General features: G+C 39.0%; 1 protein-coding gene across 2 annotated transcripts; it reads left to right on the top strand.

The window, feature by feature from the left end:
* Window positions 1-360: 360 nt before the first annotated feature.
* On the top strand, window positions 361-22,846 carry inpp5b (inositol polyphosphate-5-phosphatase B). Of its 2 annotated transcripts, XM_039806548.1 has the most exons (23): window positions 361-634; window positions 1,579-1,658; window positions 1,985-2,082; window positions 2,238-2,267; window positions 2,376-2,486; window positions 3,791-3,904; window positions 8,334-8,424; window positions 11,265-11,435; window positions 13,650-13,751; window positions 14,027-14,141; window positions 15,432-15,548; window positions 17,246-17,433; window positions 17,753-17,864; window positions 17,938-18,047; window positions 18,645-18,780; window positions 19,558-19,668; window positions 19,819-19,984; window positions 20,298-20,533; window positions 21,074-21,181; window positions 21,749-21,833; window positions 21,971-22,098; window positions 22,212-22,323; window positions 22,645-22,846. In XM_039806548.1, exons 1-23 carry the CDS (start codon window positions 578-580, stop codon window positions 22,752-22,754), a joined length of 2,688 nt encoding a protein of 895 aa, XP_039662482.1. In that variant the 5' UTR covers window positions 361-577; the 3' UTR covers window positions 22,755-22,846. The 2 variants fall into 2 exon arrangements, with proteins under 2 accessions (XP_039662482.1, XP_039662483.1); XM_039806549.1 differs by lacking the exons at window positions 361-634; window positions 1,579-1,658; window positions 1,985-2,082; ... (1 more) ...; window positions 2,376-2,486; window positions 3,791-3,904 and adding an exon at window positions 5,170-5,315.
* Window positions 22,847-23,240: the final 394 nt, after the last annotated feature.

Raw genomic sequence — 23,240 nt, 5'->3', positions numbered from 1 at the left:
GGTTTTTTACTATTTGCAACTATTTGCAACTTTTTTTCTATTTGCAAATAGAAAAAAGTTCACTACTGTACAACAAAATTGACAAAGAAATGCAATATTATATTTATTTTTAAACTGCATGAATGTATGTGACCCTAACCCTACAAATGTATCACAAAAGCGTTAAACCTAATTGTCCTGATGGCTCATCCAACCTCCTCGAAAGCTTTGATATAACTTTGTAGGAATTGGGATAGGGCTCTATAGTAGGACTAATCCTCTTTGGATCAAAAGCCTGAGGCCTAATCCAAACCAAACTGAGCTGATGACAGCCCAGGTGTGACGTCACCGCGGGTGCACAGGGCGATCCTGGAATCAGTGCGTGGCAGTCAGACTGGGTCGGGCCAGCAACGGAGGAAGAAGAAGAAGAAGAAGAGGAAAACATCTGGCTCGAAAAGGAATATATAATGTCGGATTACACGAGGCCCCTGAAGTGTCTCTTCTCCTGATGTGCACTTTGAGAGTAACTAGTTACTCAAACTCCTCCGGATAGTTTCGTCTGGGAAGCGTGGGGGCAGAAGTTGTCACAAAAATCACTATGGATCAATCCGTCGCAATTCAAGAAACGTTGGAAAGGGACGAAAACTGCATCATAGTATCCTTTGGGACATCCATATAGTGACTGATGGATTATGAGCACTTCATACGAAGGATTAGGCTAGGCTACCTGCTTCAAACTACATTGAACTAACTCCATTGTAGAATAATAGGAGAGAGGACTAAGATTAAGTCTCAGCCACATGGTTGACATCCATCTGAATAAACAGCACAACCTCACTTAGGCTGTGATTTCAAATCTAGGTATTTACAGTGCACGTTTATAGCACTAGTGTAGGTTTAGACGGGTGTGACTTCCCAGGGAATTGGGCCAACGTTTGTCGTGACACCTTTCATCCACAAGATGGCAACTCTGTGTCACCCGCTGCTGCTTTCTCATAGTTGGTAGTGGTAGTGGTGGAAGACTTCGTCACATTGTATTTGATACGTCACAAGAAATACTCTAATGCAAGTAAAGGTCCTGCATTCATAATGTTACTTAGGCTAAGTCAAAGTATCACAAGTCAAAGTACTTTTTATGCAGCGGAATTATATAATATTTGACTATTATTAATGACCACTAACATGTAAGCAGCTTTTTAATGTTGCATGTGGTCGAGGAGGAGCTAATCTTTGCTATTTTTCACACTGGGTAGTTACATCTATAACATTGTATCATATTTTATAATATGATAATATGGTTAATATGTAAATTATGCATTTGTTATGTAACCACAGATGTCAGATAAATGTAGTAGAGTTAAAAAAAAAAAAGTATGATATTTCCCTGTGAAATGTAGAGGAATTAACATACAATTGAAATACTCAAGGACAAGTACTTAACCACTTGTTATACTGCAAGAAACAAACTTAAAATGTTGCCCATTGTACTGAAAAAAAAGAGAGGAAGGTCATATTTCCTGGTGAAATATCAAAGGTGCAACTGAAGGAACACATGAACATACAGTATTTCCTCTATATCCTTAACTAAACTACAAACATGCTGTCCAATGCGATGTCTTCTTTGATAACACTACAGAGAGCAGACTGCTGGGATTGGTGGAGTCTACAAAAGAGCATGCGTGAGTTTTAAAAGATACCACAAATAGGCTATAATATGCCTTCTGTGTATTGTTGACTATGGTTGTATTCAAAGGCTAACAATGTCATTTTGTAAGGAGAGGGAGTGACATCATTATGCAGTCCAGGGCAAGGCCAGAAACTGGCCTAAAAATGACCACAGAGTTGCATCAATCTGTCTGACACAGTAACCAAAATTATATATTATATGAAAATGGTAGTAAATACTGCAGCGCTGCAAGGATATTGGCTTGCATGTATTTTAATAAAAGTTGGGTTTTTATTGTGTCCACCCATGTTAACTAAATCCAATTGTAATATTTTGTAGAATCTTTATTTATACCCATCGAAGGATGGCCATTACTGCTGATGACGTGTCACTGGAGGACATCATACCCATCTCCCTCGACTTTGCTGTCGTGGAGGGTGAGTTGCTTTCATATTTTTATTTTCAGACTGGCAACTAAAAATGAGAACTAATAATGTGTTTCTCGAGATAACTATTGTTTCTAGTTCAAAATGGCAGGACAGTAATTTCTCTGAAGTGCCCTAACACATTTCTCATGCTGCACTCTTTTTAGTTTCCACATCAGAGGAACTTGCGGTTGTGGGTGAGTAACCCTCATATCCATTACATCTCGATCATTATGCGCTACATAACTGGTACACTGCATGAAACTGAACATTGTCTTTTTCCTGTGTTCTTCATCTGATTCTAGGAGCCGATACTAAAATGAGAGTAAGCTACCAGGAAGAGGAATTAGAGCTCAGACTTCCTTTTGGGTCCCAATCCCGGCTCTTCCTTAGTGAGGTCAACAGGGCGTGGAGTGGTAGGTCAGCCCTCGGAGATGTGTGATATTTTTACATGACATATCTGTAACTGCTTGAGGAGACGAAAGAAAGCCCCTTTGAAAATGAATGCATTTAACTGAGATGACATTGGCAAGGATACCACTGAAAGTCATGAATATGTGTGGAAAAATATCATTTATTCATAAAGTGCAGTAACATGGACCCTCTCCTCTTTATATACATTTGGGTTTAGTAGTTCATATCTTCAGATTTTCTTTTCTAAACAACATGGGAGGCACCCACGTGTGAAGAAGTACAAGTAGTCTGCTCTAAGCCTCTGTTTGACAGAAACCTGCTCAGCCAGTCTTCAATTGCCTTGAGGTTACATTATGTAGCAAGCTATAAAATACCTTCTTTTATTTTTTTATAATTTGACATTAGTTTACTCGAAAATAAATTAAAAACAGTACACAAATACATTTGTGAGACTGTAGGTGGCTGTGGTTCATAACTTACGCCTATTTTAGAACTACAAACCGGTGGTGTCACTTCATCTGTCAGTTACTGGTTACATGAGACATGGCTGACAAAAAAGAAAGAGACATAGACAGATAGAGAGAGAAGGGGTGGAGTTTGGATGGTGTACTCTGTAAAACTGCTTGAAAAAAGGACTTGTATCTTTCTTTTAAATGCCTCGTGAACTACTTTTTGCTGTTCATCTGAATTGAATGGGCCATTGAAAGGTTAATAGACCATCTGCTTCTGTGGGAGATGTGTCACTTTCGCCACTGGCTCACTATTTTTCATGGTGAACACGGACGAAGTCTGATATGTTGTATGTGTTACATTTTTTTGTGGTGCTCTAAGATTAGCCACACATGCTTTTAACCTGATGAGGGATACCAGTGATGGAAAAATTAAATGACCTGGCACCTGTTGTTGTTGTAACAAGGAAGAGTGTGAAAAACAGTAAAGGTAAGCAGCTAAAAGAGAGATCTATTTTATGCACTGCAGCACCTGTATCTTGTAATCACACTTAAAGCAGTAGGCACAAAGTGTGAAGGTGGTCTTACAAACTAGGAGGAGAGGCAGATATGAAAGAGCAAGATATAGAAAGCTGCCTGGAAGGCACTAGGATTAGGTTATGGTTAGGGTTAAGGTTAGGGTTAGGTGCCTTGAAGTCAACGGTCGCAGCGCTGCCTGGAAGGAGACGTTGGGGGCTTAAAAGACCATCAAGCTTACATTCTCCACTCCAATATTCTCCAATATTGCGATTATGCTATATTATCATATTAACTTGTTCTCATTCTCTCTCTCACTCTCTCTGTCTGTCTTAATTCAGATGTTTGCAAGACAACCACACAGGCACCAAAGTTCGAGTGGATCAGCAAGTACCACAAAGCCACCAGAGGCCTCGGCACAACAGTCAACAAACTCAACCAGCACCAGAAAAAAGGTTTGTCATCTTAGTTCTATTTGTAGAATTTCCCAGCCAGTATCTTTATGTCCAATAAAACTTATAAATGATGATACATTGAAATGCTAGGTCTACCAGTATTTGTGCAATAGATTAAAAAAAGCCCTGCTTTATCTCTCTTTTTTGGGGATTGATAGCCACACATGGATAAAAGTCTGCATAAGAGGGTTGCATGATAAAACTGGGCTGTTATGCAATTACCACTTCCTTTAAATGCAATTGGCCCAACCTGCATATGAGTTGTAACAAATGTACTCATAAGAGAGCCATGTGGAGAACGACACCAGTCACACAATAGGTTTTGACGTGTCATAGCAGGAAAGAAAGACGTGTAAATAACCATATCTCCATTCCATTTAAGTGTAAAGACAGCAAGCGATGATGTACAACAGCAGTGTAATGGGCCTGGCAGAACTAAATTGAATGCAGTCATTATTAATGTTATTAATAACACCTGTGGTTTCAGGGTATGATCAAACATTATTAAAACAAATTAAATAAAAAACATAACATCATTGGAGTAATATGTTATAAAGAATATACTATACAGGTAGGTTTTTAAAAGCTTTTTGGCTCAGACTTTTAATGAACTGATGTTACATTTTACTGGAATTGTATCTTATACTATTTCACGTGACAAAAAGATTGACTGATTGATTGATTGATACTGAGGGTCAATTTATTCCACACTGGAGCTTAAACCGCAAAAGCATGCTTTGTTTTGACCCATAACAACATTTGGTTAAACAATGGAGGGTTTTAAAAGTAATGTACCTTCTACCTATAAAGTAGGCAAATTAGACGATACAGGCAGAAAATACAACCACATATAAAAAAAATCTGCAACAAGATTGCATATGACATCTTACAAGTCATGCTGTGAAATGTACATTTGTATGCTAGTTTGTGGAATTTGTCGTACATGTTGATGGCCCATTTCACCCAGATTTCATACATTATGTTTTTGCTTGCTAGATTAGAGCCATGCTGTTTATGACATGTATGCAAAAGTAGAAAGACACAAAAGTCTAATATTCATGCAAATCATAGGCTACCACATTTTTCATCAAACTGGCTCTTACAGAGTGTTTTAATAGGCTATATGGGACATATTTTCCCAGTTGTATTTAAACAAAAGGCGTACACAATGTATTTGTCTTCTTGGAATGCATGAGCTTAACTTCCCGATGTAATACTGATATGATGAAGCATTTTCTGAATAGTCTATTTCTGTTTGTTCAGCCTCCTTATCTCTGCAGCAGGGGAAGGTAAACTCCTCCTACTAAAACGTTAGCATGGGCAGGTCTGACACAAAGTGGACATTGCTCTTCTGCACAGAATGCGTGGAAGCTGTGCATGGATATGTCTAGTGTGATGATGAGAGACTCTGGTATGAAAAATATTCTTACATGTGTTGATTTTTTTATTTTTAAAGTAGTGAAAGGAAAAGCCATCGCATCATTATATTTAGCATTGAGTCCACGCTAATTAGCTAGCTTCCTAGCTAATGCTAAAGCAAATAGTAACGCGGCGGTAACGTTAGTTATGCTAACGATAGTTGTTATTTCAAAGAAGCTTATCTTTAGCCAGATTAGCTAAAGGGCCAGTATTCGTCAGGCGGAATAATCGTTATCCTAATAACGTTAGTATTAATGTTACCCTGTTGCTACCTCAATATAAAGCTACCGTGAATGTTAGCCCACGTACACGGTGGATACTCTTATGGCTAGTGTTTGTCCTTGCTAAGTGGTTGGTCGTGGTGTTGTGTCTGTCTATGTGACAGAAAATGACACACCTGTTGTCGTTGGTGGTGCAATAACGTATTTTATAGTGACACCGAATTGTGTCATTTATTGGGACACTGTTTTGTCTTGCTTTTTAGGCAGTGTGCTGTTTTATTTTCTAGCTGTTTCCGGATGGAGACTTTCACTTGTGGCTCATCCTCTAAGATCAGTTGTCTGTAAACTTTCTTCCGACTGTCTTGGCAATGAGATTTGGTGCTTACAATCGGCTTTGCCTTCACCTATGAGAAAAGCCTCTCTGTCATTTAAATGATCCAAGCGTTTTATTAAGGCAGGAGGCACATTTTTATTTATTTTTTTAATTATTTGCAACAGTAGATGTAGCTAACGTTACTGTTGAGAATAAAAAGACATCACCAAACTGGTTCCTCTGCAGTTTATTACTTTTAGATCAGGGAAGTTGTGCAGTGTTGAACTTTGTGCACTTGTAGTTAAAAAGCTATGACTGTTTTAATACTAAGAGCCTGAGACCTGATAAGACAACTTGACAATGACGCTGACTTGTGATCAACCGCAGATAGAGAGGCATAGGCGTGTGAAATTGCAGTTTGTCAGACTTCATACAACTAACTCCTCTGTGGTTGAACGTTTAGTTAAGCTCATTAGCTCAAAGCGTGAGCAGGAATGTAAAATATGCCATGAAATATCTCAGGTACTCATACATAAAACCCTCATGGGGTCTGTGGATAACACATGTATAACTACCATTTGAGAATTTAAATCAAATTTGTTTTAATTCTTGTTTTGCAATTTTGCTTTATTTTTACAAGGATAATGTCAGTTTTGTATGGTACGATGTTTATTGTTTCAATGCTACTGTTCTACTTTTTCCAGATACAGTGTAGTTCACTGAGGAAACGTGTAGAACGATTATGTACACAACAAGTCTGTTGTATATTAATTTGATGCACCTGGTATTCAAAGCAATTTATAATACACACTGTAAAGTTGCTGTGCCATAAAGTACCATCAATTTAAAAAATAAAAAGGATGAACCCATCTCTATGAGTCCTTGCAATCATAAGTTTATTAATTGCCTACTCATGATCAAATATATAGCCTATATATAGGTTAACTCTTGTTTGTCTTTGTGTGCGCATGGAGACTTTCACAATCTCAAATGTAGCGTGCTGTGCCCACTTCCAAAACCATTTCACAGTTTGCTGGTGCTTTTCACAGTCAAACAAAGGGCCATCTTCTTTTCCTTTTCCTGTTCACACAAACAACAAAGTCACTGGTTTTGAATTAAAACTTCAAAAAGTGGTTCCTTATATTTGACCTTGCAAAGCCTAGCCTTTTTGTTCTTGTTTCATTGTTGTTTTTTTACAAAATGAAACAAATGGCATAAGCATTTCTGACATGTTGACCTTTTCGCTGAGTCGCCTTTGTAAAACAAAGATTGCAGCGAAAAATAATGTCGCACCAGTTGTGGTAATAGTGATAAAAGCAATAGACATTTTGGTTGTAAATGACTCAGACTTTAGTGCTGCATTTGACACAGCTGTGGCAAAAATCACACCTTTCTATCAGAAATTGGGATGTTGGGATTAGCAAAGCTTTGTCAGTCAGACTTATTTTAACTTTAATTTGCATTGTTTGGATAGGATTTATTTAAAGAAAATTCCCAATCCCTTTTGTTTCACGGGTTTATTCTGTTTTATTTCCTTACCCCTGTGACCTTGTTTTGAAAATAGTTGTATCATTTTATTAGTAGTAGTACTGTTGACATCATGATATGATCCCATGTACAGTTATTTAATGTCAGTGTATTTAAGCCACTGGTTCTTGCGTTAAATGCTGCTCAAACATCTCGGGAAACATGCATCAGGGATTGTAATGTTGTGATGAGACAAACTGGCTTTCAGTTTGCCAAGTCAAGGTCATGTTCATAAAAAGATTATAAACATGGAAGACTATTTGTGTATCTCATCTTTTGGATCGTTAAACAGTGCTGTTGTTCAGGTGCACTCTTAATGTAGCCTGCTATAACTTTGCAGAATTGATTTCCTGCTCAAAAAACTTGGCTTTCCCTTTCAGAGGAGCCAGCTGTGTTCCCTGCCTAGCTGCAGGAGACAGGGGCCATGCTGTCTCATACTTCACACTCACCCATTAAATCCAGCTACTTAGGATGCAATAACTGTAACCGACTGCAAAAGGCAGCCTTAGTCGATTGACTACAACAACCGAGCCCTGACTTGGCACTTTTATGATTGACGCGTATGTTACTGTCTGTGTTTGTTTTTATTCTTAGTCATACTTAGCTTTAATTTATTCCCCTTCTCAGTTATTAAAGAGTTGAAATATGGTTGTGTTCATGGTTGGGTTCTTTATTAGAGTAAGTCGTCCCAGGTTGTCAAAACCTCGGGCAGAGTTTAAGATAATGTTGATGGGAAGGTCTCCCAGCAGCTGTCAAGACAAATTGACACATGGTCTCTTAACTGGCAACCTTTAAACCGTGTATACGTTTGTAATTAAAAGTGCAGGCAGTTCTGATGGGCTTTATAAAGGACTGCTGTCATTTACCTTTATGCTTTGTGTAACTTACCATTGTAAACAAGTAAAAAAACAAATGAATCTTCCTTTTCTCTCCTGCTCTCCCCGGACAGAGAAATCATCAGACAAAAAGGGAACTATAGAAGGGGAGAAAGGTTCTAACAGTGGCACACACAAGTCCAAAGCATATTCCAGCCCAGAGAGGTAAGGCCTTTTTATTAATTCACATGTGGGAGCTCTCAAAACCAAAAACTCCTTTAGACGACTGTCTTGTTACATAGCGTTAGAAAAAGGTGTAGGGTGTTTTCACACCTGCCTTGTTCAGTTCGGTTGAGTCGCACCCTGACCACCTTGAGAAGGTGGTCTCGGTTATTACAGTTGTTAGTTGTTGATTCAGTGTTTCCTTTAGGAATTTTTTTTAGCAGTGGGGGCAGGTCCGTCCCCCCCCCCACCCCCCCATTAAACAGAACTGACACTTCGCTGCAAACTAATATATTTATTCACCTCTATTCACACACACAATGAGGCATATTTTCTGTTGTGATTGAACTGTATTTTTTGAGTTACTATATAGGCCAACTTTGATCTTGACATATAGGCTAAGCATTCTGCAGCAAATAACAATAAGTCCACTATTAATTGCATTATCTTAAAGTGCCCATATTATGAAAAAAACACTTTTTCTGGGATTTGGGGTGTTCTTTTGTGTCTCTGGTGCTTCCACACTCATACAAACTTTGAAAAAAATCCATCCGTGCTGTTTTGAGTGAGATATGGTTTCTAAATGTGTCCTGCCTTCAGTCTCCGGGTGAGCTGTTCTAAATCGGCACGGCTTGTGACGTCACAAGCCGAAATGAGCTGGCTAACCGCAACCGTTAGCTCTAACGCTAACGCTAGCATGCTACCTCGTTCTCAATAGCAAAGCACTGCTACAACACACACAAGTTCACCATAATCTACAAAAGAACTACTTACATGTGCGTCTGCCAGCTAATCCTGCCTTGTAACTGACCGAAGTTGGAGAAACAGCCTTTCTTTTACTGTCTATGGAGCTAGCTAGCTGACATGATCTACATCTGATCTACTGCGCATGTGCGAGTGCAATCAAAGATTGTACAGAAGAAGAAAAGAGGTCTCATTCTGTAGCTGAAACAGAGACAAGGTGAAAAGAGGATCTGCAGCAGTGAGAGAGAGCTGTGCAGTACAACAAAAATATGGTGTTTTTTGAAAATTAAACCATGTAAATCTATTCTGGTATAACTTTAAAATACAATTATGAACCTGAAAATGAGCATAATATGGGCGCTTTAATGCAGTTTAACTACTTCAACAAGTTTGAGCTAAACGTCTGCTGTAGTCAGGTGTGCTTTGCAATCTGTGATGCATCATAGCATGAAAAGTGTAGCACCTTGCAATGTTTCTCTCAGAAATATACTGTGGTCAAGTTCGCACTTCTCTCATCTCTGTGGTCAAACCAGCCACCGCTAAAGTTTGAGACAGACAGCGACAGAGCAGAGCAGACTAGGTAACGTTGCTCGCAAAACGTCTGGGAATTATTTAAATGAAATGAGCTGGTTTGACCATAGAGATGCGAGAAATATGCACTAGTCCAGAACACAGGGCGTTCTTCCTGTATTTAATTTCTTGCTCCCGCCTGAGACACATCTGACCAATTTGCGAAGAGACCGTTCTTGCGTGGTTTATCTTAATGCATTTTTGTTTGCTTTGATTTTCCTCCATGTGAAATGAAACCATCCAAAGTGAAACCGCTTCAGGTTTACAAACTCTTTACAAAACTTTATGTAGTTTTTGTTTACATTCAATGTTACTCACCAAAATGTGTTTTTTGCATCCTTGAGCCTCATCAAAAATGTTAAATGCATTTCAGTGTGCAAAGTTGATTGTTTTTTTTTGTTTTTTATTTGGAACTTTCATTGTTTATATCCATGTTTACTTGCTAGCTGTCTTCTTTCCTGCCTTTTGTTGGTGCATTGCTGCTTTTCTTGGTGCGTTACCGCCACCTGGATCAGTGGAATAGTGGGAAACTACAGGGTACCTTTTCTTTTACTCAAGTAAAAGTATTAAAGTAGGTATTTTTAAGATTACACTGAGTAAAGCCTAAAACATACTATGTACTTAGTGTGTGAAGTATGAGTGCATTCCTCCTTTCATTTCCTCCATCAGTTTTACAACATACTGTGTATGTGCCTGGCAGCAGCTTGGTGACAAGTGTGAAATTTTTTTTTAAGTTGTTAAAGTCTAAAATGTAAATTAATAAATGTAAAATTTGCTCAGTTTAGTTGTTTTTTTTGTTTAACCTGAAATCCACTGCTGCCACTTTTGGAATGAATGCCTGTACTCTATAGATGGAGTTTAATTACAGCATATTCCTGGAATATTGCAGGGTTCAGGCATATTACATGTCTTCCTCTCCCTTCAGCTTCATTCCATATTGACCACATGGAAATAGAGCTTCACTGCGTAGCCTGGGTTCCTGTTGTCACTGTGGTGTTCTGTTGTACATTAGGCTGTTAGTCTGGAGCAGAGTGCAGTGTTTCCCTTAGGTTGAATGCTTTAACCCTGCCCCCACCTTATATATATATATATATATATAAAAAAGAAAATACGTCACTTTTAAAGCTGGTTTGCCTATAAGCCCCTTTATTTCCTAACAAGCAAGGTAGCATTTAAAAGGCTTTCCAGTCCAGCGCAGTGCTCACTCCACATAAAACCTTATATCCTGGAGAACATAAGGGCAAAACAGCATCGTCAATCTGTTTTTACCGAATATTCTCTGGTCAAGCTCAGCTAAAAACACAAAATCCGTTAGCATGTTAGCATGTCGTTCACTACCGAGCCTGTTTGTAACCGTCAGGCTATGAATGTGAACAGGCAATACATACAAACAACCAAACAAACAAACGCACAGTTAATGATAATTTGTTCCCTCTAAGATCACACCAGTGACAAAATGACCCTATTTCTATCTCGGTCTGTCTTTCATCCCCACGCTTAACTGTTATTTCTACTCTGCTATTGTTCAGTCAGAGCATCTTCACTCGAGAGGACCGGCATGACCTGGTGCGCTCCTCCAGCCACACCCCGTCTAACAAAGCTCAGATACTGGCCATGCCGCAGTTTGGCCTGCGCGACAACCTCATCAGGTGTGAGCTGCTGAAGAATGAGGACCTTTATACTTATCCGGAGGACTTCAGGTACTTGACTCTTAACTGCTTGTTGTGTTTTAAAATGTGTTTGGCAGATTGGTGCAGACTCGTGAACGTAGAACTAGGTGATCTGATGCAATCGAATAGCAAATCACTATCTTTTTTTTTATTTTTATATATCAATAATGTGTTGCTACTTAAGGTGGGGCTACTATATAGGTGTGTTGAGCTGTACTCTGCTGGCCTGTTAAAATCTAGAATTGTTTCTTAAACTTTGTCGGAAAGACAGTTTGTGCAGGAACAGTGTGAGCTCACAGTGTAACTGTGCTCACACAGCACAGTTTGGATCTTAGAAGTGTTATGTAAAAAGAATGAGTTAACCAACTGTGGGTTTGTATTTCTGTGAACTTAACTCTGCCTAATTACGCTGCACTGTCTCAGACGCTGTCAAGAAATGCACCAATGTAGTGCATTAACATGCGGTAACTCAGTTTGTAGCTCCTAATGCATTTCCTTGTAGAGGCCTGGAGATTTTAATTGAGGGTTTTTGTTTCTATCAGATGGTTGAAAAATAAGCATTTGCTGAAGTCAGCATCTTGGTTTAGCTATGATGCTGACACTGCCTCCTGCTGGTACATCTGTGCCTTTTATATGTGCAGCCATATAAAGAATATATCAAAGAATAAACTGTTATATGTGTGTGTGTGTGTGTGTGTGTGTATATATATATATATATATATATATATATATATATATATATATATATATATATATATATATATATATATATATATTACACACACACACACACAATGTGAATGGAAGAAGGAATCCTAAATATGAAAAAATTAAAAAACAACAGCATCTGTGATACAAAGAAATGAATAGGAAAATACTCTATATGCTGTGTTTAAAACATGCAAAAACATGGATGTTATTCAGTGTAAAACTGAAGAACTATAAGAATAGCATAAACAAGAATAGCAATAAATAGGCTTTGAAGAAATGCACAAAAGGCTTAAAAACTTGCATAGTTGCCTTTTATCAGAAACAGCAGATATACAGAACATTTTACATTGTGCAATGCCTGCTTTCATCTCATATTACAGTACATACTGAGAATGTACTGAATATGTATAATGATTTTCTGAAGCTCAGAAAAGCAGCAATCCAAGATGATTGTATAAAGACAGCTTCAGCATCTTTCCAGGTAGCTGAGGGAAGGGCCATTAGGGCGGAAAGTCTTGTACAGTGTGATGGCAGTCATCGCAAGAAACAGCTGCCCCTTTGCAGCAGCCTGAGCAGAGCAGCAGCTGCCTGAAGGTCAGAGAAAAGAGCTATTGAATGGAAGGAAGCTGATTTTTAATCTGGACCAGCAAAATAAATCTCAGTGGGGAGGTAAATGACAATGGCTGGGTCTCTCCCTCCTACCATTTCTCACAATGTAGGTGCACTTCAACAAGTTACTTAAGTTCCAGTGGGGTGGCTCAGAAAATGAGACTATTGTTATTCTCCACTGTCGCTTTGCACTGTAGACAGCTCAGAGGTGTAACTGTGTACGAGTGTAAGGCCTGGGGTAAACTTAATCAGAACTAGTTCTTAAATTGTGCAGTCCAACCAGGCCGAAAATCAAAAGTGTTTTTTTAGTTGTTCTGGAGGGCTACACACAAAGCCGGAGTACAATGCCAGAGAGGGGGAGAGGCAATATTGTTAAAGTATGGGGATAATGGCACACATTTTCATGTGGAAGTGTATAGTGGAAGACATTCAAAGTGATGCACTCATTTGTACACCCGAAAATCGACAGATAAAGTTGTTTCAAAAATTAGAGCTAGAGAGAGTATTTCAAACCCTGGCTCCTTTCTTACCTCCACACATCTGCACGAAGTGAACGTGGATGTCATATTGTACGTTTTGGAAAGTTACAGAAATGGTCGGACACGGTCTCCCTTATCCAACATCGGGACGGGCTTCTGAAACTATTCAAACATCCGACAAGCAATTCTGATCGAGTGTACTATCCACTGAATGAATTGGAACATTGCTGGAAAAAGGCAGCTGATTTCATTCAACCTACGTATTATTACATTTCTAGACATGAGCTATTGAGTACTGCAGTAAAGCATCTTAATATAGATTGAGGTCATTGTTTGACTATTTTACTCTCCCCTGATGTGAACTCAAAATAGTTGGCAAACAAACTGTGGCTCTATATTCCCTCTCCTTTGTGTCAACTTCTTATTTCTCCTCGTCCTGTTTCAGCTTTTTTCTCGGCACATACAATGTGAATGGACAGACACCAAAAGAAAGCCTCAATCCTTGGCTGAGCTGCACTCTGAACCCTCCTGACATGTACTGCATTGGGTAAGTCACATTCACCCTGCTGAAGAATAGCCTTGCAATTCTCCACTTAATCCCATTACACAGACAGACATATACTGCTCTGACAGATCTATGCAACTGTTGATCTTGTTTTAAGTAGGAGAACATGCCCACCCCCAGATTCAGCACTATGTGTAATCCTGCCTACATTTCAGTTTACTACTTGGGTGTGGAAGAGTAAAAAAGTTTTGAGAATACCATGAAAGTACTGGGTAAAGCTCAAACATCAAAACTCTACTGTTTGTCCTTCCTGATAGTTTTCAGGAGCTTGACCTCAGCAAAGAGGCTTTCTTCTTCAATGACACCCCCAAAGAGCTGGAGTGGACGAAGGCTGTGTCCCAGGCCTTGCATCCAGATGCCAAGTATGCTTTAGTAAGGAAGTCTTTTTTTCTTTTCTTTTTTTTCTTTAATCTTGTTTTTCCTGTATTCATATAGTTACTAACCACAACTTGGTATTTGAACTGGGCCTGTGCAAAGCCCACTACAATCTGTCTGTAGAGCTTGTTTAGCTTTTTCTTACATGGAGGTGTTTATCATATTCTTTTTTGATTGTGTTTTTTTTTTTTATGATTAACAATTTTTTATTTATTTTGCAAGTATTATGTAAGTATTGTGTTACAGTAAACTGGCAGATAAATAAGCAGCGATTTCTGCCTATAGCCATAGTAACTGTCTACATAACATACAGTACATAAGTACATTAAATGGATTATTACACAGGATATTCCTAAGGAACAATCATGTTCTGCTTATTTGATAAGCTTAGTCTGGCCTTATATTTTAAGTAACTTTTTGGTCTTTCTCTTTTTATTCTTTCATCTACTTCCCTTTTCTGAGAGTGCTGACTAGATTTCTGGCTTCCTTCCCTAGTCATTTTAGGGCTAACAGGTTTGTAAGTCACGTAGGCAGTTTAATGACGTGTCATTTCTTAAAGTGCTCATATTATGCTCATTTTCAGATTCATAATTGTATTTAGAGGTTATACCAGGATAGGTTTGCATGTGTGTTGAGCTCTCTGTTTTAGCTACAGAGTGAGGCATCTCACTTCTGTTCCATCTTTGTAGGGAGTCACATATGCAGTAATTAGGTAAGCACTACAAGCCAGTCAGAAGCAGAGTATGAGGGCGTGCCATGCTAGCAGCTAGGCAAGCATTATAACATGTGTTACAAAGTGACGGAAGTAAAGGCTGGACTACAGTGAAGCAGTTTGTGAACACTGTTTTCTGTTGGCAATGGTAAGAGCCTTTGGGGTGGACTTTGGGCTTTTTCACTTTGTAAACCTATAGCCTGCACATAAAAAATATATAACACAATAAAGGAAAGGGAAAAAGCCCCAAAGCATAATATGAGCACTTTAATCCAGTCAGTTCTCTGACTAAATCACACTTGGCTGATCTGTAACTGAAAAACTTTATTAAAAACTCCTCTGACTGCCCATTAAATAAAAATATCAAGCAAATGGAATTCCACCACGTGCGGATGGCTCATATATTTAGCGGAGCAGAGCGGCCTCTGGGACGTGCTGCGTCAAGGCTGGTGGAATCACGAGCATTGTCTGAAAAGCAGCGCAGACGCGCCTGGTGGAATCTAGAGGTAACATTACTCTGTTAATGTCGTGTATCTGTATGAAATGACATTTGTAAATCTACTCATCTTCTACAGGTGAAGTTGGTGCGTCTGGTGGGCATCATGCTGATCTTCTATGTAAAGAAGGAGCATGCTGAGTTCATCTCTGATGTGGAGGCTGAGACTGTGGGCACCGGCATCATGGGAAGGATGGTAAGGACAGATTTCACAGGTCTTATCCTTTCAGGCACTGGTTCTCATGTAAAATCACTGGTGTTGTGTATATTATAAGATATTAAATCATAAACAGCGCTGAGCTGTTGAGAGTAGCGATGCCCCAATGTTGTTTTTTAGCCGCCGATACCGTTTGACGATCGTCAATGAGCCATGTCGGTTGTTTTATTGTAGCAGCTGTTATAGCTGTATTATAGTATAGGTAAATTTGACTGCTTTGTCATGTACTGGGATCTCAGTATGAATAAAGAATCACAAAACGTCAATCTTGCTGGTTTCTTTTTCTGTCAACAACATGCTTTTACTTAGTCTGTTCAATCAACTGAGCAGTAAAAAGAACTCCCAAGGAGCCTTGCAACATGTAGATTGCAGTAAGTCAGTAAGGGCAACTGAAATTCCCAATGTTATTATACCATCTGACTATCACGGTCATATGGCAGGTGCTCTCTAAAGTAGTTTGTGTTACCTGCCATTTGGGTCCTTCTTTCTCTGCCTTTTTTTCACTCTCCAAAAGTCATCTTAACAAACTCACCATACCATTGGGTGAAGAGTCTTTAAAGAGCCCCTATTATACACCTTTTCGGCGTCATATGTGTACTCATGGGGTGTCCTAGACTAGGTTTACATGCTTTGAGGTTAAAAAAAACATTGTTTCTCATACTGTCCATTGCTGCAGTGCCTCCACCTGAAGCACACTGTCTGAGCTCTTGGCCCACCTTCCCGAAAAGCCCAGTCTGCTCTGATTGGTCAGCTGGCCCACTCTGTTGTGATTGGTCAACCAAATTCAAACAAGGCACTGGGCGGGCTGTGCTTTCTCAGGCAACACCAATGGGCAGCACATTTTCTCAATAAATGACATCATTAATTGAGGAGGTTCAAACAGGAATGTGGGCAAGGTGTTTCCAGGCAGTTGAGAAAAAGTGCTGTCTGTGGGGGTTTCTCACGTACTGAACATCTGTCCTTGTTGTTATCTGATTCACTCTCTTTTATCTTGCTTTGTATAAAATGTATGTATTTTATCCGGGCAGAGTTTCAAAACAGTTTCCAGGCATCAGATTTTTAGTAATGTTATTGTCTTTGGCTTTACATTAAAGTCATTCCATTGCCATCTTATAAATGCATGCATGTTAGTTATGACATATAAAGTGTTGAGTAAGTATCAACAGTAGCTTTACACATCATTGACTGTCACAGCAAATGAATGAAGCAGAAAAAAACCATTTGGGCTTCTACAATGACAGTGTTGTTTTACTGCCAGCCTTGTCTGGTTCCTTCTTCAAACTAGTCTTCGCTTTAGTACTTCATCTATTAAGTGCTACGCCCTGCATCCCCAACTTAACTGCACTATTCGAGAATAGATTATTCTCTGCTTACTTAGCAGTCCTTGCAGTGTAGAGCAGATGACTGGCTGGTGACCAGTGGGGGCCTTTTGTAAGGTTGCTCCATCCTTTCCTGCAGTAATGCGAGACTGGTTTTAAATCTGCACCAAGAACCATTTGAAACATGCCAAGTGTCAAAGTGTTGGCATAATATCGGATTACTGTCAAGCAAGGGAGCATCTATAGCTGCATACTATCTAAAACTAGTTTTCTCTAAATCTGTTTGCAAGAGCTTTTAGTTGTGTTGCGTACATTATTCTGACCGAATTTCTCTTTCAATGACTCATTGATTCGCAGGGAAATAAGGGTGCTGTGGCAGTCCGTTTTCGCTTCCACAACTCTGATATCTGCGTGGTCAACTCTCACCTAGCTGCCCACATTGAAGAATACGAGAGACGTAATCAAGACTACAAGGAAATATGCAGTCGTCTCCAATTTCGCCAGCTTGACCCGTCCCAGCCTCCACTTACTATCATGAAGCATGAGTATGTAACCAATGGAATATTATAGAGTTACAGTGTCATATGTATTAAGTGGTTTCTTTATAAACATTTATTGCATTTTATTTAATGCCACTACATCAAGAATTTGTCTTGGAAAACTTTGATTATAAAACTGCTTTTGCTGCAATTCATTGCTTGAAATCCAGAAATGTTTGGATTTAAGTTTAGGATTACTATGCTATATTTGTTGTAGCTGAATGAGATTTTGCAAATTATTATCTAATTCATCATCTGTGAAAATATTTGATCCATAATCAAGTTATCTCCATGTTTCTTCCTCTGTCTCTCTGTCCCTCACCAGTGTGATTTTATGGATTGGGGACCTCAACTACAGGATCAGTGAACTTGACGTCTCCAATGTGAAGGAGCTAATTGGCAAGAAGGACTTTGAAACACTACACAGTTACGATCAGGTAATATCAATGATGGTCACTCATCATTCGTGTTAAGGAGTAGTGATACTTATCAGCTGCATATGGTCCTCAGCTCAAGAGGCAGATCGATGAGGAGGCCGTGTTTGTTGGCTTTGCGGAGGGAGATATTGATTTCCAGCCCACCTACAAATATGACACCGGCTCTGACAAGTGGGATACAAGGTAATCTCATATGCGAAAAACAGAATGGAACAATTTTAGTAAGGAGATCATTCTTCAATGATACAGTGATGTTAATATTTTAAGTAAGGATAATTGAAATGTGAAGTACTCCAACAATGAAACTTCTCATGTGAATGTTTATGGAAGCTTTCTAGTCTACCAATAAACATCTCTCCATTTATAGAGGGACGTGGTCATTCATTAATCGGACTCTGCTCTGTACCAATGTTTGCTTGCCTTACATGTTTTACCTGGTAAATGTGAAGGGGCTTCTTAAATTGAATCACAAAACAGCAACACACTTTGCTCTGGTGGCCTTAATAAATCACACTTTAATAGCCACTCAATTTCCACGCTATCAGTTAACGTTAATAATCAATAAACATGCTTCACAGTGAGTGTGGCCCTAAATTGCAAGAGCAGTGTTGTGTTTTTTTTTTTTTTTTTACTCTTTTACCTCATTACCTTTTTGATGCATGTACAAATACACTGTAAGACATATCTAATGTTTTGCCCTATGCATTTAGATACTTTGTATAGTAAAACATGTAATAAACATACTTGAGAATTAACATCTGTTCCTTCTTCTGCATTAAGTGAAAAATGCCGCGTGCCTGCATGGTGTGACCGTATCCTGTGGAGAGGGAAGAACATCGTGCAACAGCATTATCAGAGTCACATGGCTCTGAAGACCAGTGACCACAAACCAGTCAGTTCCCTGCTTGTCATTGGGGTAAACGATTCAGCCTTCTTCCTGGTTTCATCTCAAATTCATTCATTTACAGTAATTTCTTATGGTTTGAAAAAGATGCAGTGGTCCTTTTAAAACTCATACATACTTAAAGTGCTCATATTATGCCTTTTGGCTTTTCCCCTTTCCTTTATTGTGTTGTATATCTTTTTTTGCACGTTATAGGTTTACAAAGTGAAAAAGCACAAAGTCCACCCCAAAGGGACTTACCATCTCCAACAGAAAACACTGTTCACAAACTGCTCCAAACAGCTCTATTGTAGTCCAGCCTTTACTTCTGTGACGAACATGCGTCACTTTGTAACACACGTTATAATGCTCGCCTAGCTGTTAGCTTGGCACGCCCTCATGCTCTGCAATTGACTAGCTAGCAGTACTTACTGCGCATGTGCGACTCCCAACAAAGATGGTACAAAAGTGAGATGCCTCACTCTGTAGCTAAAACAGAGAGCTCAACACACAGGGTGAAAAGAGGAGCTGCAGCAATGTCCAGTACAACAAATATATGGTGTTTTCTGAAAATTAAACCACATACACTTCTGAATTCTGATACAACCTCTAAATACAATTATGAACCTGAAAATGAGCACTTTAAAGTAGGGAGGTAGAGAAGAGATTATACATCAATAAAAAGTGCATTAAGATATAACTATTGCTAAGACCATATCACATTTCTATTACAGTATTATATAAGGGTCACATAACACTGATATTTGCATTGTTTCTTTGCCTCTTACATCTTTTTGTCTGTTCCTACAGATCAAAAGAGTAAATGCTGAGGCCTATAAAAAGACCTTTGAAGAGATTGTACGCAATATAGACAAAATGGAGAATGAGTGTATTCCATCTGTAACCTTGTCCAAGCGAGAGGTAAAGTTTCCTATCACATTTAGTCCTATTACAGTATAATGGGAGCTGCAATACCTCTCTGATACATATTCAAAGGATACATAGACATGAAATGTAGAAGGAGTAGAATGTTTCCATCTTGCCTCATGACCCTTTCCCATCTTATTTTAGTTCCACTTTAAGGACGTGAAATACATGCAGCACCATGCAGAGACATTGAGCCTCGTCAATGACGGGCAGGTCCCGTGTCAGTTTGAATTTATCCAGAAGCCGAATGAGCCCACATACTGCAAGCCCTGGCTCACAGCCAACCCCTCCAAAGGCTTTATCGCTAAGGGTGAGTAGCATATAAAGTCAGTATTTTAGTCACATATTTATCATTATCATTTCATAAAGCATCATTATCCTGCCTTGAAATTAAGTACACTATGAGCTGTGAGGCCAGATCTCTTTGATTTTGACTGACAGTGGCAGGTTTTCTGTCTGTTTGCTAATTAAGTAATCAGATTGGAGATGCCTTAGTGCTTTACAAATCCTCAAACAGACCTTAGCACAGCATAACAACTCACTGGGTCAGCAGGCATCAATACCTGAATTATGACAGTTCAGCCTCCCCCTTATTTGATTTGTGCATCTCTCTCAACATCTAGGTGGTTCTGTGGACATTGAGCTTGAGGTTTTTGTAAACCGCTCAACAGCGCCTGAACTTAACTCTGGCAAGGAGCAGATCGAAGACATCCTGGTACTCCACCTGGAGCGTGGCAAGGACTACTTCATCTCTGTGATAGGAAACTACCTGCCCAGCTGCTACGGCTCCTCCATCCATTCATTGTGTCAGCTGAGGGAGCCCATCCAGGACATGTCGCAAGAGACCCTCCGCGAAGTGGTTAGTGCCCCCAATGTACTTGAAATACCTCCACTCCTTCCAGGCTTGTCTCATACACCACAGCTTTAATTTATAGTGTTTCATATTTTAAAGGTGCTCTAAGCGATGTTGGGTGACGTTATTCTTGTATTTTCAAACAAAACGAGGCTAGCTCGCCCCTCCCTCCTCCATCCTGTTCCCTCCCCCTCCCTTCAGTGCTTCAGCGAACTAACCACCCCCCCAACCCCCACCCCAAATCCTTCTTGTCGGTTATTGGCTGAACGCTGGAACACGGTTTGTTATGTTTTTGTGGTCCAGGTTGGCCACTTTGTTTTTGTTGGCGTTTGTGGACCCTAGGCTGTCTACAGAGACTGCGTTTTTTTTACAGTGTGTTCAGGGGACCGGGAGCTCGCGGATAGTGAGGAGATGTTTGCTGTATGTGACAAAGAATGTTGTAGCCTAAAGAACGTGTGACATCGCTTAGAGTACCTTTAAGTTAAACACTGTTGAGTCGACTTTAACTGAACTGTTTCTCTTTGCTTTGTTTGTTCTTAACATCAGGCAAAGATGTCTGGAGGTGAAAATGCAGTAAACACTGAAAAGCCTCTAGACATTCCTAAAGAACTCTGGATGATGGTGGATCACTTGTTCCGCAATGCCCTCAAACAGGTAAGAAAATGGGTTGCTGGAGCTTCTATTTTGGTGCTATGATAAAATCAAAGAACACTATAGTCCGATTTTGTTTCTTGAGGGGCAGTTTTCTTGTGAATTATATAACTCTTGGTCTCCTTCCAAGCTTTTTGTGTCTTTCATAGAACGACAAATAAATGAAAGTCACTGCATGTCACAAGTATAAAAATATAAAATAAAGCACAATATAAAATGTTTTCAAGGTTTTTCTTAAGTCTACAAAGATACTGTTATGACTCTGTAGTTGTACCTAAGACAAACAGGTATGCACATCCTAAAAACTCACAAAACAAACTGATCTGCAGATCTTTTGTCTGACTTGGCTTAAGTGGTTGTGCTAGCAAGCCAAATATCTTTGTTAAGTCTGAATTGATTTGGTGAGGGGAATTCATCTTTATTTTTAAACACTTATTGTGCTTTTAGTTTTAATTAAGTCAAACCAAAAGAGCATTTTCTTCAGCCCAAGTTAACATATTTGTAATTAAGCTCCTTGGCTGTGCTTTTTAAGGTATCAAAGATTTAATATTGACTGTCCTCTATATGCAGGAAGACATATTTCAACAACCTGGGCTCCGGAGTGAATTTGCAGAAATAAGGGATTGCCTTGACACTGGCATTCCAGATTCTCTTCGTATCCTTCAACACTATTGCCATCATAACCATTAGTGAAAAAAAAACTGTTAATCTTGAAAAAAAAGTTTTTAAATAGCACTGTTTATATATACCAATGCTCAAGAATTATGTCCTTGACTCTGTATTGACCTGTAGCGGGCAGTAACCACTCAGTGGCAGAGGCCTTGCTTCTCTTCCTAGATGCCCTCCCAGAGCCTGTGGTTCCCTACTCCTTTTACCAGCAGTGCCTAGAAATCTGCTCCAATGCCAGTCAGTGTGAGAAAGTGAGTGAGACAGCTTGAGTTAATCGCTGGTCACCATTAATCTATTCCAAGATGTTAAATTATAAAAGTTAATCCCTAGCTTTGTTTAATATGTTAATTTCATCTGTCTTCAGGTTATTTCCATGCTACCTCAGTGCCATAAAAATGTGTTCAACTATTTAGCTGCCTTTCTCCGTGAGCTGTTGAAGAATTCCGCAAGTAATCGATTAGATGTCAACATCTTGGGTAAGAAAAGGAAGCAGGTTGCACAGTCTCTTTCATTTGTGAATGTGTTGTTACTATTAGCTGCTGCTTTGTGCTTTTGTCAGCATGTTGAGTAAGGGAAGAGAAACTAACAAATAAAGAGATAGAAAGTGAAAATGAAGGAAAATCCTGTTAATTATTCTCTTCTGCTTATGATCAAGGACTGTTTTTTATTATCTGTTCACTGCTTGGTGTAAAACAGGCTGTTTTTGGAAAAGAGAATGTATGCTCACCTAACCTAGCCAACTCAGAAAAAAAACCCTTTGTAATACTATATGAATAATTTATTTTCTTTCTGTATAGCTACCATTTTTGCCTCCTTGCTCCTGAGGTCACCTACGAAGCAGGATCTTGCAGAAAAGAGGAAGACTCAGGAGTTCTTTCAGCACTTCCTGGCCCAAGGCTCCTCCTAGATTGAGGACTTCTCCCTCTTGTCCATCATGCTGAAGCCAAACACTAAAAACTGTACAGTCTAGTATTTTAAATAAACTGTAATGATTTCTTATATTCTTTCATGGCTCTTTCTTTGTATAGATATATTTAGTATAATTACTGTAAGTGACAGTTCTTATCTGATATTAGTTTGTTTCACACAGCAGATGTTTGTGATCTGTTGATATAGAGTTTATTGTATATCGTTAAGCATCTGAAAAGACCTAACAATTTTTAACTGTGTATATTTTATTTAAAAAAAAATTATTTTAATGTTTCTGATCTCAACAACATATTGTTTTTATATAAAAACTGTTGGAAACAAGGTGTGTCTCACTGGTGATTTTTGCCAATCAACAAAGAACACTTAATTAATGCTATGTTTTCTGATGTTTGTGTGAGAATACCCTTCCCTGCATTTAGCTTATAGAATCACATTTTTTTTACACAAAAAGTCAAAAGTCACA

The sequence above is a fragment of the Perca fluviatilis genome, chromosome 7 (assembly GCF_010015445.1).
Source record: "Perca fluviatilis chromosome 7, GENO_Pfluv_1.0, whole genome shotgun sequence".
NCBI classification, from domain to species: Eukaryota; Metazoa; Chordata; class Actinopteri; order Perciformes; family Percidae; genus Perca; species Perca fluviatilis.
This window is presented reverse-complemented; position numbering and strand designations above follow the sequence as displayed.

Excerpts from the sequence above, each read along its gene's own strand:
- inpp5b (XM_039806548.1), top strand. The coding sequence starts at position 578 with ATGGATCAATCCGTCGCAATTCAAGAAACGTTGGAAAGGGACGAAAAC. Across the intron at positions 19,985-20,297 it reads CAAAGGCTTTATCGCTAAGG|GTGGTTCTGTGGACATTGAG; the intron begins GTGAGTAGCATA and ends CTCAACATCTAG. Across the intron at positions 21,182-21,748 it reads TCCGCAATGCCCTCAAACAG|GAAGACATATTTCAACAACC; the intron begins GTAAGAAAATGG and ends CTCTATATGCAG.